At 37.2% G+C, this 19,248-nt stretch overlaps 1 protein-coding gene across 5 annotated transcripts in view; it reads left to right on the forward strand.

The window, feature by feature from the left end:
• Positions 1-19,248, forward strand: part of LOC112143303 (CUB and sushi domain-containing protein 3) — a gene marked incomplete at its 5' end in the record, with an annotated part of 317,263 nt that overhangs the window by 78,489 nt on the left and 219,526 nt on the right. For 3 of the 5 annotated variants that reach the window (XM_024267159.2, XM_024267162.2, XM_024267160.2), the window contains 5 exon segments: positions 9,439-9,551; positions 10,559-10,636; positions 13,370-13,457; positions 13,845-13,969; positions 14,716-14,837. In XM_024267159.2, the coding sequence (XP_024122927.1) occupies positions 9,439-9,551; positions 10,559-10,636; positions 13,370-13,457; positions 13,845-13,969; positions 14,716-14,837 (526 nt within the window). 5 annotated transcript variants of the gene reach the window in all.

Genomic DNA, 19,248 nt, shown 5'->3' on the forward strand with positions numbered 1-19,248 from the left:
CTTAACAAGCACACCTTAATATAAAGCGTTACCAAAAACCTTTCAGATATCAGTTTATACATTGATTGGAATATGAAGAAAAATTAACAATGTTAGAACATGATGATATCTCAACAGTGTAATTACTCATAAAGAAACTTTTTTGTAGTAAATGAATGCATCCAGTACAAGTCACATTAGATTAATTAAAAATGATTATCAATTCAAATCTAAGTAAACTTTGATTTGTTGCTTAAAAGCGAGTGGGAAAACGCAGTTTTATATGACTCCACTCCTGTATCATGAAATTCAAATTCTTTCAAATCAGTGTGCTTTAAAAGAGAGTAAACACTCATTTGTTTAGTAACCCTTTTAAAGTCTCACTCTGGTTATCTTTTGATCTATTTTAAAGCATTCCCAGTGGTCTTTTAATTATGATTATTTCATTTTTGGGCAAAATAATAATAAAAGAAAAGGAGTTCATCAGAAACTCACATTTGTTGGTGCAGAGTAAGTCCACCCCCATTTCCCATCATCTACTCTCTGTTTACATGATCTCCAGGTAGCTTACAGACCTTCACATCCCCAATGTAACTTTAGTGGTCCAACAAAAACGGCGAGCAATATCAGAGCTATCCAGCCATTCAGTTTTGAGAAAAACAAAGACATAAATGGATCTAGTCGTCTACAAGTGGATGCATAGAATGGAGCAGAGCACTGCTGCAGACTTTTTCCAAAAGGATTTGTTTGTCCTCTCCTAATTCATGATTTGAATAACTGTTGAATCTTAATTTTCTTCATAGATGTTCTCCATCATGAGAAAAATCCCATAGGAACCTGTTCGAAACACCAAAAATTATAATTAAATTACAGATTATCTGTCTATCAAATAATACTTTTATTTTGTTAATTTTTGATGAGAACAGAATTGTTATGGTACTTTTACAAACACATCACCTATTGTCATGTCTTACCTAATAATATGTTGTGATCTCATGTGCAGGGAACCTTTTGAATATGCATTGTGATTCTGTTAGAGTTAATATAAATTTTGAACAAGTAATTAATGTTTAAATCTTGGACAGTTCTATTTAAAACCACAAGTTTTGAGGGTTACTGATTCCAAGGAAATATGTGATGCAGCTTTTTCTGTCATGCATTTTAATGCTTTGGACTTTGGAAAGCATGTGTTAGATGTGTGGGAACCTTTCTGCCCAATATTTATAATTAAACAGAAGAAGCTCCAAGCAACCAAAGTTCAACTGCCTCAGCCTGGAGCAATGTTATTCTTAAAGTTGAGAGGCAGGCATTGTATCAGCCTTTTAAAGAAAGGAAGATGTGTGTTGAGAAGACTGCTAAGTATTCCATTTTGACATAGAAGAGAGGGAAGTGACAGTCACTGCGGAACGACACTGATGTGTTTTGACAGGCCATCAGGTAACTTCCTTCTCTGAGGTGTGAGAGCATCAAAGTTTACTCCTATGAAATGTCTCAACATGTCATTATCTCCAAGCACATTAAGAAAATCAAGATTTGACCTTCACACACACGAAACAGTAACTTCCTGCTGGCTAAATCTTCATTACCTACTTGGTAACTTAGAACCAACTTCTTTTTTTAATATTTGGGTTGCAAAAGTGAATAAATGAATTATAATTCCAGCTGTAATAGTTAGATTACATTCATTTTGTAATAGAAAAATCACCTGTAAGTATTAAGGATGCACATTTTTTCTTCAATTTCTTATGAAAAAAGGAGTAAAAATTTGGTCTCATGACTCACTGTTGATTAACAAAGTAATTTGTCTAAACTGTATCTAATTAAGAAAACTTCTAAGTTTGACAAGTACATAGACAAAAGAACGGTCTGCTCTTATTAGAGATAATGACTGGAAAAATATTTGGAAATACACCAACAATATGTCAGTGTGTAACAGCAATTAATATTTATCTGACCAAATCGCAGAGATAGCTTCATATCTAATCTCTCTTTCTTGTGCTTGAGGTTCAAAACAAAAACTGGAACTCTGACACATTGGGTTTGGTCTGGCTCAAAGTTGTAAAAGTCTGATATTCTTTCATTGAGAAACAGAAGATATTGGGACTGAATGTGGATGGATCTGGATCCCTTGTCTCTCATTTTTGGGACTCCTTAGCAAAAATGCAATGTGTTAAGAAAAAACTGTACCATGTGTTGACTTTTGCTTCAAGAAAGAACATACTACAACATTAGGTCAGTGAAAAAAGCAACAGTTAAGGGATGGCAAAAAGTGTTACTGGACTTGATTCCACTGGAATACCAAACATTCTTAATACATGAAAAGACCGACTATTTTTTTATACTTGGAATCCTTATATTAGATATGTAGAACCTGAAGTTGCTAGCATTCTGATCCGGGTTGCCATGCCCTTTTTTTCATTTATTTACTTAGTTTAGCTTTGCCAAAGTATTTGTTCAACTTTTCGAGCGTCTAAGTCTGTATGTGTTTATCTTGTTTTTGTGTTGTTAATTCTAAAAACCCAATTCAAAAAAGGAGACAAAATCTGTTCTTTTAACCCTCCAGGAACAATTTTTGTTGTAACTTTTGTAAAATTGGTATGTATTATGCATTTTTAAGCAATTTTACTACATTTTTTTCCCGAAATTAGGTCAACTTCAGTGCTCTTTCATAGTTATTTCGTCTTTTAGCAAATTTAAAACTTTGAAATAGCTTTTGCATTTTTAGCAAATCCCTTCAGCATCTTCAATGACTATACTTTCAGCAAAAATGATCATGCTAGCCTTATAGCAGGTAATGCAACCTTTCCATTTTTATTTTAATTTTTTAATTTTTCATTGTTTGACGTGCGCTAAAAAGGCGTTCAACATCAATCAAAGCCCTGAACGGTGTGGCTGCATCTCCACACCATCTGAAGCTGTCAAACATGATTCCACTTTTAAGCTTTGGCGTTCTCTTGGGATCCAGAGAGCTAGAGTGCAGTTATTTTAACAGACATGGCTTCAACTTAGCCCCGCAAACAAACAGACAAGCACACAACAAGCTGTGTCCAGAGTGTGCGAAGCACTCGCGCTCACAAAATTCATTGCTCTCACCCACTTTGTATTTATGGGTATCTCTGCATGGGTACAAGGCTGCTGCTGGATGACTTAACATTTAAACCTTCTAATGTATAGCACCAGCTGCAGACACAGACAAGCAAGCTGTCAACATCCTCTGGAGGTTTACGACCACAGAACAACAGTGGACGGCAAGAAAACAGATTTATTGTTGCCTAGTTGTTGTTTATTTGATTATTTTTATTTTTTTTGCAAATGTCGTTTATATGATTGGATTCAAAGATTTTATTGAAAATTAATAGCATTTAAATATATTTAAAATCGCTGCATGGTATATTTAAAGTTGCAATGTCTCGTTTACACAAATTCTATTAAAAAATGGTGATAGTAAAGATAATACTAAAATAAACAAATTTGCATCTTTACTATATTACATGTTTGCATAATCTGATGTGACTTCTTGTTTATTGGCAGTTATTGTCATTTCCAACATGAAATCATTTTAATTGTTTAATACTGTGAAGGTTGATGTAAGACTAGACATCAATCACCTTGAAAAAAAAAAGTTTTTCTATTTTTTTTTTTTTTGTACTTGGAAAAAAAACATCAGTGGAGTTTGGGCAGACAGGGAAACAGCTCTTTGTTATTCTCCTGACCTTTAATATGATTGTTCAGCCCTGTTCACAAAGGGCAAAAACAACAAGCAGTAGATTACATGTCAGTCATTACTTCAAAAACGGACACAAAGCATAAAACCTCTAAAGGCTTTGCAAAAATATTTCATATTCTGTTAGCTTCCACCGTATGCAAAACTAGGAGCTTTTTGTCTTTCCATACCTGGTGTATCTATTCTGAATTGCATCTCAGTCTCTTGTGAATGCTTCCACATTTTTCTTGCATGCTATAAACTCACCTCTAATGCCAAGTTTAGGATGAATTGTCTTTAGAAATAGACAATGTTTCCTCAGTTATTAAACATGAACTATTCAAACGGTGCATGTAACGGATGTTCAGAGGCAGAAAGTGATCTTCTGAGGTTCTGCGGGGCATAGAGGTGTCTTGTAGCTGAATTAACAGCTTTGGTTAAATTATCACCTGCGATGGATTCAATTTCTTCTCTCAGGGTTTCCATTGATCTTCCCGGGCAACATAAAACCCATCAAACAGCCTCTACAGTGGTCATTCCGGGATAAATTTAGTCTAACTGAAAGAATGTGAATAGACAATTGACTCAAGTATTCTACCAGAACAATGAATATGGGCAGCTGCTGAAAATACAGCAACTTGGCAACTCTTCTGAGACGTGAGTGTGCTAGCAAACAAACACAGTCAACAACAGCAGAACCGCTAAGAATATAACTACAAGTTAAGCACAGAAATGAAGAAATCACAGGGATCACATCGGAGCCTGGGGGTGTCCGTGTCCCTGTGGTGTGGGTTCTGGGCCTCTCCAAAATTCCAACAGTGGAGGTTAGGCCATGTTTATAACACTCTTCAGGGACCCCCGGTTCTCTTGGACGTTCTCTTTCTGGGCGGGGGTGGGCAGCCCCTGCCTTGCTCTCTCCAGGACCTGCCATGGAGTTGGAGGGTAGTTGCAACCCTTGGGGCTCGTGCATGCCGAGGGTTGGGGTGGGGAGATGCCCAGAACTCCCAGATGGTGGTTGGCTGCTCGTATGGGGCTGAAGAGACTCTCCCGTGCTGGGCCCCCTGGTGCGGCGGGTTGGACCTTTCACTCTCGGTGCTCCTGTGCCTCCCTACTCTCTGGCGTTGGGGCCCCTGTGGCGGTCCTGCTGGCTCCGGTGTGGGTCACTGACGTGATTGCCCGCTGCTATCCCTTTCAGGTGTTGGGGGTCCTGAATACCACTGCTGCTTCGGTGGGGGTCCTCAGAATAGGCTTTATTGTCACTGTGACATGTTTACATGCACAAACGAAATTCCAGAGTGTCTTTGCAGTCGCGCGTTCAGAAAGAAAAATAGAAGTTAAACATATTTGAATGCTTTATTATCCACCACCACCACCATACTGAGTAATCACTACCCTATTACATAAATATCCCTTTTCCTTTATTTCTCCTTTTCCGTTCATTCCAAAAAAAAAAAGAATACAAATATAACCAATATAAATAAAGTTTGGCCTAACTTACAAAAGGAGTTTATACAGATATACATACCCCTTGTGTGTCAAAAGACCTAGGACCCCGTGTTGTAACAGTAAAAACACAAAAGCTCTTTATCTCTTATCTGTTTGCTCAGCTGTGTTGGACAGGATAAGTTAAGAAAATAAATACAATTCTGGTAACACTTTAACCTTAGTTAATGCATAATTAAGCATTAATTAACAACTAAATAACATAATATCCACATTTATCCATTGCTTTATAATAAAGCATTAATATGTTTCACAATGCATTTTTTCTGCATTATGTATCAGAAACAACATATTAGTTAATATATATGTAAAGACTATGTTAGATGTTTGTTTACGGGATGAAAATATATATATATATATATATATATATATATATATATATACTTTGTAACATCTATAAGTTTCTGTGTTTTAATTTCATTAAATCAGATTCTGCCGATCTTTATATATAGGGGGAGAACAACAGTTTGAAGCTATTTCTTCAAGACTGCATTTGTCCATTCACGCTGTGACTTTGTTAGAATTATATTTTTATGAGATTGCCATGCTTCCTTTAACTTCTACATCGCATCAAATCACACACATTTGACTGAACGAGCTCTCTGAGCACCCTAATGTGTTGCACAAATGTACAGTAAGTCAGAAGTGACTTGCAATTTCCCAAATCCCCCAAATCAACCGTACGAAACTAAACTACGCTAAATCCAATCATCAAAACACCACACTCCAGCCAAGACCCATTCTACAAAAACCTCATACTGCCTACCCATAAAAGAATAAATAGAATAGCTGAATGCGTCTGTGGAAAGAGAAAGGCAGGGCATTATATGAGGAATCCATTTTTCCTATTGAACTTTCTCACCTTTTGAAGCCGAGCAGAAAAGATACGATCAGAAAACAGCAGACGGCTCTGCTGTGATGTTTCCTGTTTGAAAGATGATCTGCAGCCACAGGATGTCTCTGGGACATTAACAGTATCCAAGATCAATAACCTTTAATTTTTATTAATTTTCCTTTAATTTAGATCACAAAATAAAGACATTCAATGGTAAAGTCGAAACTAAGAATGCATATTTTGAGAAAAGATTTTATATCTTTACAACATAATCAGCATCTGAAATAGAAAAAAAATGCAAAGTATTATAAAGTTCAAGCCCAAATTATATTACTTTCACATACATTAGATTCTGCAAGTTCCTTCTCTGCTGGCACTCTGCCTACGAGCACATTTGTCTTCTTTTGTGTTTCTACGGGGAGCAAAAGTTAGAGTGCTTTCTGGATTGCAGAGTAGGCATCTCATGACCTGCATCATAATGCATAATATACTGTTTCACTTTGTACTTGCATTGCTTTTTCTCACACAGAGATGTTGTGCTGTCATCAAACAACTGCAGCTGCCGCGCTCAAACTCATTGGAGTAAGTCCTCTTTAGGGTGTCATTAAGTCTGCATTTGCAGCTGATGGAAATCAGGCTTGGCTTCCTCTGCCACGTGTGCCTGTGTGGCGATATGTTCACCTCCGCTGGCATTAAATGTCCAGCATTGCTCATATTGTCTTAAAGAAGAGAAGAGCCTCTCCTGAATGGGTGCAGTTTATCACATGAAAGCATTTTTATTTCAATTTTTTGAACAATTTTCAACACGCAGAAGATTTTTTTTTTCTACCAGAAAGCTGATCCCTTTTTAAAAAAAAATTCTGCTTTAAAACAGTCATCATTAGCATTTTATCAATTATGCAATGAGTGAAAAGGTCGTCTTTTGTGCGGGAATTGATTACCTTTTATCTCCCCTTTAAGAGCTGCCACCGACTCCCCCTGTGATGGATAATTTTGACTCAGAAAATCAGTAATCACAATTTGCATTCTGCTCAGTAATTAAAAATGAAGCATGAATGAACCTATGCTTGACACTGGTAAAACAAAAAAAAAATGATAGATTAAATAAAATGGTTAAAATGATAAAAAAAGGGGAATAAACGAGTATTTGTACTGACAAATCACCAGTCTGTTTGCATTTCTATCCCGTCATCTGTCTTTTATTTTGGTTTTTGGCTTTTTGCCCTTCAGGTAACTCTGTTGCAAATGCCAAAGACACACACCAACACAATGGCACACCACACTGACCCACATAAAAAGATAAACATGCAAGTAAGCAAACGTGCCAGAAGTATATTATAGTTGCTATTTTTTTAAATTTGAAATAAGAAAGGCTCAAATGCTCCCTTCCAGACTGTCCCAAGCCTCTGTTTAAAAGCTACAGAGCTTCTGTGACTGTGGTATGACAGGATGTGTTGTAAGGATTGCAAAGCACAAGCAAAAAAAAAAAAAAAAAAAGCTGGTTAGTACAACAAATGAAAAGGCCTGTGGCAGATTTAAACTCAGCAATTATAGAGCTTCCCTGATGCTGCAGCCACACTGTATATAAATCTAAAACCCGACAGTAGGAAATATATAGTGAGGGCACACAGAGACTTGTTAGCACACTTGTGAACCAGGTAAAGCATGCTCCATCTGTGTCGTTTCTTTTTTTTTTTTCTTCCTAAGTTGCATTTTACAAATGGAAGCACATTTACGAGTACCTACAGGGCACAGTGGGCCATTATTCAAAGCAGGCCGATTCTCTTTTATGTTTTTTCATTTTAAACAAAAGAAAAAAAAAACTTTTTTTCTTCATTTTGAGGATCTCAAAGACGATTGAAGTCGCGAGTTTGGTGTTTCTAACATGTTCTTGTGGCATTTTACTTAGGATGAAGGACATATGAAGAATATTAAGCCTAAAATTTCATCTTTGAGTATTTCTTTGTTCAAACTATTGTTAATTGGGAGCGAAAAAAAATGTTTTGGAAAAGTTTGTACTTGTTATGCGGATAATATGCTGGGGATGTATGCTAGCGTGAGAGCCAATTCCTGTGGCGAGTTATGGTTCTTTAAAGAAATGACTGCAATGCACAATTCGGCCACTAGGGGAAACAAAGGAAACGCAAGACCAGCATAACAAGACATCAAAAAATAAACAATATAATAATAGAATATAACAATAAATAATGTAATAAGTGAAAGAATGAATGGGGTCATGTATGGTCAGATTTTGAATGAAAACCTTACATCAGCAAGAGCATTGAAGATGACAACCATCCCAAACACACGGCCCGGATAACAAAGAAGTGGCTTCGTAAGAAGGATTTTTAAGGTCCTGGAGTGGTCTAGCCAGTCTCCAGATCCAGAAAATCTTTGGAGGAAGTAAGAAAGTCCATGTTGCTCAGTAACAGCCCCAAAACATCATTGCTCTAGAGGAGATCTGCATGGAGGAATGGACCAAAATACCAGCAACAGTTTGTGAAGACGTACTGAAAATGTTTGACTACTGTCATTGCTAACAATGACTATATAACATTGAGTTGAACTTTTGTTATTCACCAAATACCTATTCTCCATCATTATTTACAAATAAAGTCTTTGGATTTTTCTAATTTTGTCTCTCAAAATTGAGGTATACCTATGATGAAAATTACAGGCCTCTCATCTTTTTAGGTGGGAGAAATTGCACAATTTGGCTGGCTGACTAAATACTGTATTTTTTGGAGTATAAATCACCCGGGAGTATAAGTCGCAGGAGCAAAAACTGTCTAATCAAGAAGATGAAAACCAAACATAAGTCACGCTTTTGAGAGAAAAGTCTGACGTTTCAAAACAACTTTGGCAAGCAGCTTAAGTAAAAGATGAATAAATAAAAAACAGAATAATAATCTTTTGATGTGTATAAGGTAAAATATCAAAGTTTAAGAGGAAAATAATCAGATTCTCTTCCATGTTTGTTTTGGACAACACTTCTGGCACTGTCCAGTAGCAAATACTGATACACCCATACAGTGCACTCTAATGGTTGTTAGCAGAAACAACTGCGGACTAAACTATAAAAAAAACCTGCGACTTGTACTCTGGAAATTAAGGTACATTTTTGCCCTACAGTATGCCCTAGAAAACGACACAGGGTTTTTTTTTTTTTGTCTGATTAAAAGACCATTGGAAATGCTTTGAAATGAGATCAAATAATGATTGGAGTGAGTAGGTTAAAGCATGTTGATTTCATTTAATGTTTAAAAACTCTTTAGAATGTTTGAAGTTACTGATTCCCTTTGTACATCCTCCCACTTGTGTCCATTGGTAAGGTTGTTTGCCTGATAGTTTCTTTCCTCGGTGTGAAAATTTTTACAATTTTATGCTAAAATAAAGCGTCTCTTTTTTTTGCACTCAGGCTAACTGGAATGAACATCCCAGCACCAATCATCAGCAACAAAAACTGGCTGCGGCTGCATTTTGTAACAGAGAGCAACCACCGCCACAAGGGCTTCAGGGCTCAGTACCAAGGTAAGACACAATGACTTCATTTGCACAGTGTATTATAAACCCCCCCACCCTTCACCAGCAAAAGGGATCATCACAGGGACGACCCACTGTAATTACAAAAACAGGTTTTTGATCTTCATTAACTGAATATTAAACAGTTTGATTAATACCTTCTGTAGAGGACGTGAAGCCTTCAAACCAATGACTTCAAAGGACCACGTTAATTAAATATTTGAGAGGTAAAACATCGCATACACTTTGCCCTGTAGAAAAACTCAGCTTTGTGAGTTCAGTAATCCATTACGTTGACATTGTACCCTGGCATGACTTTAAAGTCACTGTAGGTGCTTCATGTACTTAGTCTTAAAGTCTGGCCTCAAGCCAAAATATGAACCCTGCAACTTCACCAGAAACAGCTCTTAAAAAAAATCCCTCTTTGCAGCATCTCACTGTAAGCCGAAAATGATGTCTCTCATCTTTTACGTTTTTTTTTTCTTTGCTGGGCAGCCATGCATCAATTTTTCCGTGTTTGCATATATCGATGGGAGATTTTTAAGCCAAGCCAAGCAGTTTGGGTTTATATAACGGCACATAAAAATCCTTACCTTATCTCTGCACTGATTCCTGCTTTAGTTCGAAGGTGAGGGCCCATCCTCGCTCCAGATCTCTCTTGTTGTGTTCCATCCACCTTTAATTGCTCTGTTAATGAAAGTTGCTTTTGTTTGCAGTCTCGCCTCCTGCAGTGTTGAATTAACGCACTTTTAAAATATGCAGACCCAAGGAGACTCTTTACTTGTGCATGATATCATCCCCACAACATTCGGTTCACTTTGCCCTTTTCAAGTCAGACGAAAAGGCGTTTTTACAATTGACAAGGCCAAAGGAATTCATAGAAATAGCATTTGCAATCTGCTGAACAGCATAGGAGCAAATATAATTCAGAGAAAGAAACACTTGTACTGTGACTTCTCACATCTAATACTGTAACTTCTTTTATCTAATGAACTCTTCTTATTACTCTCGACCAGTGAAAAGCTCTGGAGAGCTTAAATCCAGAGGGGTAAAATTATTACCAGGAAAGGACAACACTAACAAACTGTCTTTGAGTAAGTCTTTTTTGGTTTTCTTATGCAACTGTTTTCATTCTTTATTTTTCAATCTTGTGTTATCTTTCTTTCTTTCCGTCTCTTTGTTTGCTGAATCATTTGGTGTTTGAGGAATTTAAGCTACAGTACTAGATTTTGCAGAAGTGCAGTCTCTTTTTCTTTCTGATGACCTATTTCCCTTGATGTTCTGGACTTCCTGTCCTGACAGGAGTTCACTCAGATGGATCAGACCTAGTTACGTACCACACGGTTGCTTGCCAAATTTTGATAACCTTCCATCTGAGCTCCACTGAGAACCACAGAAGCCCTGCATTGACTTAAGTGTGATTTGTCGTCAAGGTTGAGTGACCACTCACTTGTTAGGTGATTTGTGTACACTTCAAACCAGACAGAATGCATTCTAATTGCTTGCAGAACTCTGTCATTAACATAAATCTGCGGCACAATTCCCTTTAACTCAGCAGTGTGCTAAACACTCGGATGATAACAGGTTGTAATCTTTATTACCTTATGCCTCCTTGGTTCAGCACTCCATGGAAACATGAATAATGCAGAGGGCTGTAATCTTTTGTATGAGACAATACTGTATATCATTAAAACACTATGAGAGGATTTTTCATATGCCTTGTGGATTTATTGCCCATAACTGAATGCATAAATGTGCATTACAATCGCCGACAAATGAAGTTGAAAACCGCTTGAGTTTGTTGAAAGAAATCAAAAGAAGACAGTATAAATCAGCTGTGGAAAAACAGGACATCGTCATCGTTAATGATGTCTAAATGACAAATAGAATTTAATCTAAGTTGACTGTCTGATCGTTGGGTTTGATTATAGTCAAAAGGGAGGCACACATTTTTTCAGTCGTTGTTTTCACACAAATTTTAGTGCAATGAAACCAATTCTTATCACAAAGTACATCCTCAAGGCTTAAACTAGAATAAATAAATTGTTTTTTTTCCTCCCCCACATTCAATAGCTGAAAAAAACCCATGATCTCCGGGTTCAGGGGTCTGCAACCTGTGGCTCCGGATCCGCATGTGGCTCTTTTACCCCTCCACTGTGGCTCTTTGGTTTAAATAAAATGTTTTAAAAGTAATTGTAAAGTAAAAAGTAAGTAGCAAAGCTTAAAAAAAAGTAAATTAACTTAAACTTTATTCAACTCTTTCACAAACAGTTGAAGGACGGTATGAATCATTCAACGAAGATCCTTTCAAGTTTATCAACGTCACACTTCACAGAAAATCAATTTATTGTCAGTAAGCACAACCAGAATTAAAGTTACGTTAAGTTAAAATCCACTGGATTATAAAGCACATTTTCTATTTTTGAACAAATTCAAGGATATAAAGTATGCCTCGTGGTTTTATATGCAAGGGGTCACTTAATTAGCTCTGATTTAGTTTTTGTTGGCTACATTTATGAATTTATGGCTATAATGCACCAGAAACAGTAAAATAAACAGTTTTTTTTTAAATCATTGACTTTACACTTACTACTGCATTTGCCACATTGACATGATGATGTCTTGTTTTAAAAGGAACTCAAGCAAAGCTCTGTCAATAGTTATAAAGTATTGCTTACCCAAGAGGTCCAGGTTCAAATCCTGGACAAGCCCCCAACTGTTATGGCCCCAATGGGTAGACCTAGCTCAAGTCGGGGGGGGCATAACAAAAACTGTCCACCAGTGAGATTAAAGGACAGTTTATGATATAAGGGATATAAAGCAAAAGGGGAAAAACAATTAGTGTACTGATTAAAACAAAAAGACAAAACAAAGGGGATTGGAAACATAAGCAAGTCTGGGAGACTGCTGACCCGACCATGTCAACCATCAGAGTCAGCAGCTTCCTGCTAAGGACTGACAAACCAAAACTACTGAAAAAAAGCAAATAAATAAAGCCTGTAAACTAAGACTTTCAAAGTCCAAACCTAAACTAAAATAACAAAAACTAGCGGTCTAAGACTGCTGAAGACAAAGAGGGTAAAAGAGACTGACACAAACCAGCACTACACCAACTAAACCTAACCAGGTCCTCATTCTGGTGCTCTGCTCCCTGCCTGCATTGTTGTGGCCTCTGTCTTAAATAGTAAGCAGGTGCCAATTAAAGCACATTAGCCAAATCTGCCAGGTGAGCAGAATAACTGGATAGAAAAAAGTCCAGCAGTAGAACCAGGACGTAGCACATATTCTTCAAAAAAGCTATTTTATCTTCATGTTTATGTTTTATATGTGCCAAAAAATATTGTTCATTCAAATGTATCATGTGAATAGCAAAAACATAAATGTAAAGCAGTATCTTATTTTTCTAAAGGGTGAGTGAAGACTTTGTGGCTCCTACTGACCCGAATGGCTCTAAGTGTTGAAGGTTGCAGACCCCTGCCCTGGTCCAAAACTACAAATAAATAAATAAGTGCTGTTTTTCAGCTCTGTTAGTGGAGTTCCATTTCACCTTGCTACCAAATCTATCTGAAAACATGCATTTGAATCTGCCAAATAACAGCCAGTTAAACTGTTCTCACATTTGGAAATGAGGTCAAACTGAAATGTGTAATTATTTGATTCCTGGAACATAACAATTAAACTGGCTAATCCTCTTTTTCATACATGCATTTTTTTATTTTTACTTTTATTTATTTCTTTTGTGAAAGTGGATAGATTTTTTTATTTTTTCCTTCCAAAGTACCTGTCTCTCTCTCTCAGGATTTTACGCTCTTTTCTCCCTTGTTTAGTGAATGAGGGGGGAGTCAAACAGGTATCTAATTACTGCCCTGACCCAGGGGAGCCAGAGAACGGCAAACGGATTGGTTCTGATTTCAGGTTAGTTACTGCTTTGCAAATGAAGCAAAAAAAAAGTTTTTTTTAATTTCTTGTTTGGAGATTTAAGTAGTATCGTTAGGCTACCCAATTTAGCCTCAGTCATATCAATCTGCAGAACCTCACAATTAGTTTAATCAGTTCTATCCTTTTTTCTGAGTGTGTTTGTATCTGTGAACATTTATCAAATATTGCAAAGTGTAGGATTTTGTTTCTAAAAATGTTACTATGATGACATGCAGTAGTAATGTTGAGTTGGCACAACAACCGTTTGCAACATTGTCATGAGTGACAGTGAAAAATATATAATAAAATTGACGATTTCTCATGAACTGTCTTTGGGGAATTGATTGCTTTTCCAAGAGTTAATAGTGTTTGTTATCTTTCCAGCATCGGAGCAACTGCTCAATTTACCTGTGATGAGGACCATGTGCTGCAGGGTTCCAAAACGATTACCTGCCAGCGCGTGGCTGAAGTCTTCGCAGCTTGGAGCGACCACAGGCCTGTGTGCAAGGGTGAGCGTAGGTGCTGAGGAACTAATAAAACTGTTTGATTAAGGCAGTGCCTGTGGATATAGGCACTATGCAGATAGAGGGAAGTTCATTCCTGTTAATTATGCATGAAAGCGCCTGCCTTTTAAAATGCTTTACCATTTTTTTGTGTGTTTTTACATTACCTGGAGCTCCTTTTAAAGTTTGATTAATGGAAATCCGGCTAACTGATCCTTTCTTCAATACATTACCTTACTCATACTACAATGCAAGAGGTAATACTTTGCCTTGAGAGCACCAATTGCATCAATATTTATCTTGAATTTGAAAGGACTTTTGTGTTCTGTTGTGTAACAGAGACAAAGTGAAATGTCTTTATAGAAATAGAATAAGACAGACGCATGCTGGTTTCATCTTTTTTTACTTTGTTTTAAGTAATTGAGAGGCAGGTTGCTCCTGGCAGCATGGAAGAATTTGTGAACTGGAAGCTTTAAGCGGTCTCCGTGGCTCTTGACTCATCATGTAATCTTCTACGAGGTTTAAATCAGAGATCACCAGGGGCCAAAAACAGAATTACTTGTTCTTTAAATGACTGAGTATGTTTTTTTATGACTCTCCTTGTACCTGTGGTGTTGTCATGCCGCTAAAGGTCCTTGAGATCAGATAAAACATGTCCTTGATGTTGCTAGATGATAGTTAAAAAGATAAATATCTGAAGTGATTCAAACGTGTGGATTGAAGCTTTTGATTTTCTGTATTTTCTGTTGTAGTGAAAACATGCGGGTCAAATTTACAAGGACCATCTGGGACTTTTACATCTCCTAACTTCCCCATACAATACGAGAGCAACTCCCAATGTGTGTGGATCATCACTGCGAGCGATCCAAACAAGGTAGTCAAATTCTCTTTATCTTTTTCTTGGCTTTTGTTTTTTCTTGAATGCAGCAATGATTAACTTGTGCTACAACAATCATTAAAAGTCCAACAATGACAGGTTTACAGTCTAATTTAATTTTATTATTATTGTCATTTTTCACATATAAACGTGAAAACGGTTTTATAAAGTATGAAAAATGTTGTGTATGACAGCATCATTATTACTGTTAAATAAGACAGGCGATCTCTTATCTCCCCAAACGCAATTCGCACAACAAATTTGTGTGGCCTGCCCCTCTTTTGCCACACGGCAAATTCATTGCTCGCCACCTGTTTGAACTTAAGGAAAAATTTTTAGGGCAATCGCTGTAAAGAACGGTTCTGTGGGTATCTCACTTAGAATGTATGGAAGACACAGATGATGTAGAGAAATAAGACATCTGTAATCACATCTTTATGTTTGGAGTCAGGTGATTATTAAAAAGTTTTCCCAGTACTGGGGGCTCTATCTCACTCTGGGGGCTGTGTTTGTATGACAGCTGCTTCCGCTGTGTTCCTGTGTCTCTGTGGCTGAGCTCTAGCGCTAACCCAAGGGAGGAAAACAAAATTAGGAGACCTTTTTTTTATTTTAAATGTCTTAATGAGGCCCGAGCAGGCAGCCTCCGCACCCCGCAGCGGCTCTCTATCTGCCGGCATATCGAGCGAGTGAGCTTCGCCATAGGAGCAAAAACCTGCGATCTGTCCAGAGAGTATCCCGCCTTCACCCCAGAGTACCTGGATAAGCTCTGCAAACCTGCGGCTTCAGGGGGTTAAGAAAAAAGAGGAAAGTTCAGGACAAAAATGCACGCTTTCAATCAATATTCTACCCGCTGATTGAGTCACTGAAAACTTCACATCCCCAAAGAGTTTCTGATTGGTAGATACAACGCTGCAACCTGTAACATTTCTGATATTTACATTTTGGCTGCGCCGCCCAATTTGCGCCTCACCGCTAAAATCGAGCAGCTGCCAAACTGCCGCGCTGCAGGACTTTAGATCGCCTCAATTCGCGCCTGCTTCATTGCCTTAACATCAAAACTGACCACCTCCATCACACGAATCGCGTTCGGTGTGAATGCACTTTTAGAACTTACAAAAATGTCATATACAATACATGTATAAATATTTATATAACTATATAAATATCTATATATATAGTTAAAGTTTTATAGTTATATAACTATATGTATATATATATATATATATATATATATATATATATATATATATATATATATATATATATAGTTATATAAAGTTTTAAGGACAGAGAAAGAAAGAGAGAGTAGATGTTCATAATCACCTCCATAGTAAAAGCACCAAAAAATGTTGTGAAATTTATTTTGGTAAACACATCTAACAATCTGTAAATTTCTCTGCTCTCATACTTGTCTTGTCTACATTTTATTTGTTTTTTTCTTGTCACATATTTCATAGAAAACCTTCTTTGACTTGCCCCAACATGCACACACACATACATATGTGACTAAATGTAATGTAAAGGCAGATGAGGATCGGTTATATACTAGTAATAGCTCTGCAGTTTTGTTAAGAATGCCTTTGTGTTTCTTGTGTTTGCCTCCTTTGTTGTCTGGTTTGGTTTTGTGTAATTTAGCTGAAAGGTTGGTCAAAACTGTCTAATTTGATGGGAAGATTCAAAGTGATGGACAAAGCCAAAGAGACATTTGACCTTAAACTGGATTGCTGTGATAGTATTGTGCTCTGTAAATCTGTCCCTGCTTTTTGTTGCCTGTCTGTTAAAGTAAATGACTTGTAATAATAGCAACCCATTTTTGCGTTGTCCTTATTTTCTTGAGCCGTTTGTTGGGAGTTTTTTTTTTTAAGTCACTGAATTGGTTATAAAAGATTTAATTATAATCCAGAAGCTCATTACAAAAACATTTTTTGGAGCAAACAAATATGTCTACCATTATTACAAGGAGAATAAATGGACTGAAATATGAATTTAGAGGACAATCCTGTCATATGCGCATGAATACACAATACAGTCTCTGCATACAAACAACACCGCCTTGGCAAGCGGGAATAAAATCTAGCGTCTAGACAAATTCAGATGTGGCATCACCTTAACATTCTCCATTAAACTATTTATTTATTTCCTCTGAGGGAATAAATTAATTTTGAAAACAGAAAAGAAACAGTTTTTCTCCCAGATTGCAAAAGTTGTTTCCTCGATAGCCTCCCCATAAATTTGTATTTTAATTAGAATTTGGTCCAGTCCATCAAAAACACTAAGATGTCACTCCAAGTGTCACCATACTAATGAACAGTAGCAGTAATTAACCGAGAGACACCCGTTTAAAACACGCTAGGACTGTTGAGTGTCACCGCTTTGTGCCACTGTGTTCTCTCCTAACCAAACAAGCTTTTGACTTGGCAGTGAAACTTGGCCTGTCAGTGTTATTATGGTAATTATGCTTATGTGTGCATTGTAATGAGGCTGTTGTACATGGATGTTGTGCGGAATTGTCCTCCCCCTGGCCAGAAAAGGGGAGGATAAGGATGAGCAAGCAGCCGTCGCATGTGTGTCTTCAGCAGATGTGACACTAGTGTCTTTACCACGTCCCTCCTGTCATCGCTAATCCTGCCAGGGTGCACAATATGATGATGTGACTCACTGTGAGATGTCTCAGCGGTAAACTTCATTTGTGATTAGTATTAGTTTAAGCAGCTGTTGCGACTTTTATCATTAAATATGCAATCTTCTGTGATGCCATCTGCATTTATTAAACCATGAGATGTACCCAAGAAAGATACAGTATCTCCAGGGTAAATACCGGCAGGCAATTAATATATTTGCAACACTTAAATGTAGTTGTAGGGTTTTGATTTGTGCTTCAAAGTAATCTGACCTGATGCAGCTTTCAATTTCTTTATTACTTTGAAGACTGTTTGCACTGTTGTTGCTGGTGATGAAAGTGCACGCTTTATTCTATTACCATGCTAGGAGTTGATGTGAGTTGTTTTAAATTTCCCTTTTTCTTTTTTGGCTTCCTTCCTTTCTCTTTACGCATTTGCTTATCTGTGTTTTAGGGATATTTTCTGCATAATTCATGAAAGCTGCAGAATAAATGCAGTATTATGCAGCAATCTGAATTATGAGCTAGGTAGAAGTCATAAGCTTTTACAGCACTACTTCATCAAAAAATGTTGCTGTCTGCTACTGGAAAAAGGATAAGGTAATTCACAGACTTTACCGCAGTTTGAAGCCTTTTCTCAAAAAGAGAGAGTTATTGAAATGAGCTGCAATGTCAGGAGTTTCCCATATGTATTGGTAAGTATTTGAAAATAGAGCTGAAAATCAAACAAGCGCAGAATTATATCAACACTTCCTAAAAACCTCATGGAAAAAAGGGAAAATACCACACATGTCAAAAAGAAATGGGGAAAATATAAGAAAATGATTGGCTTCAAATTTGGCCAACACAGAAAACCTCCACTTCATCACAGATATGGAGACTGCATTGTTAGAAAAACACAATTAGATATTTTATAAAAACCAAAAAGCATACCTATGTGCCTCAGCCATGTTAGAGAAAATATGGAGTCATAAATGTAGATCATTCCCATATCTTTTGGTCTTGCACCAAAGTTAGTCCCTTTTGGAAGGCTGTTCACCAGATTATAACTAGGATCCTGGGCTATAAAATACCAAAGACAAGCTTATTTCTGTATCTGGAGAATATATCAGAAAATGCACTCAAAAATGACAGATATTTAGTCAAAATGTTCCTAGCTGTATGCAAGAAAACAATCACAAGACAATGGTTCAAGACAGATCCGCCAACACAGCAGGAATGGGAGAAAAATTGTGAGGGAAATATGTGATGGAACTGTTGAACTACAAGATAAGAACTCAAGAAGAACTTTGTCATAAGGACTTATACACGTATAATATAAAAATGTGTATAGCTAAGGCAAGCCAAGGTATTTTTTTAGTTTTTGTTTTGCAGTTTTTTACTGTCTTCCTGTATTTCTCTTGTACGTTTCAACTATATGTAAAAAACATGTTACGTCCTGCTGCTACTGCCGGACCTTTTTCCATCTAGTCCTTCTGCTCCTGGCACCTGCTGGCTATTTAAGACAGAGGAGGCCACACCAAGGCAGGCAGGGAGCAGAGCAGCAGGCTAGGGAGCTGGTTGGGTTTCAGTTGATGTGGTGCTGGTTTGTGTCATTCTTGTCTACCTTCTTTGTCCTCGACAGTCTTAGACTGCAGGGTTTTTTTATTTTAGTTTGGGGTTGGATCTTGGTAGTCTTAGTTTGTGGGCTTTGTTTGTTTGTTTTCTTTGGCCGAGTCAGCAGTCTCCATGACTTGTTTATGTTTGGCCAAGGTTCCAATTCCCTTAGTGTTGTCTTTTGGTTTTAAC

The sequence above is a fragment of the Oryzias melastigma genome, linkage group LG16 (genome assembly GCF_002922805.2).
Source record: "Oryzias melastigma strain HK-1 linkage group LG16, ASM292280v2, whole genome shotgun sequence".
Lineage (NCBI taxonomy): Eukaryota > Metazoa > Chordata > Actinopteri > Beloniformes > Adrianichthyidae > Oryzias > Oryzias melastigma.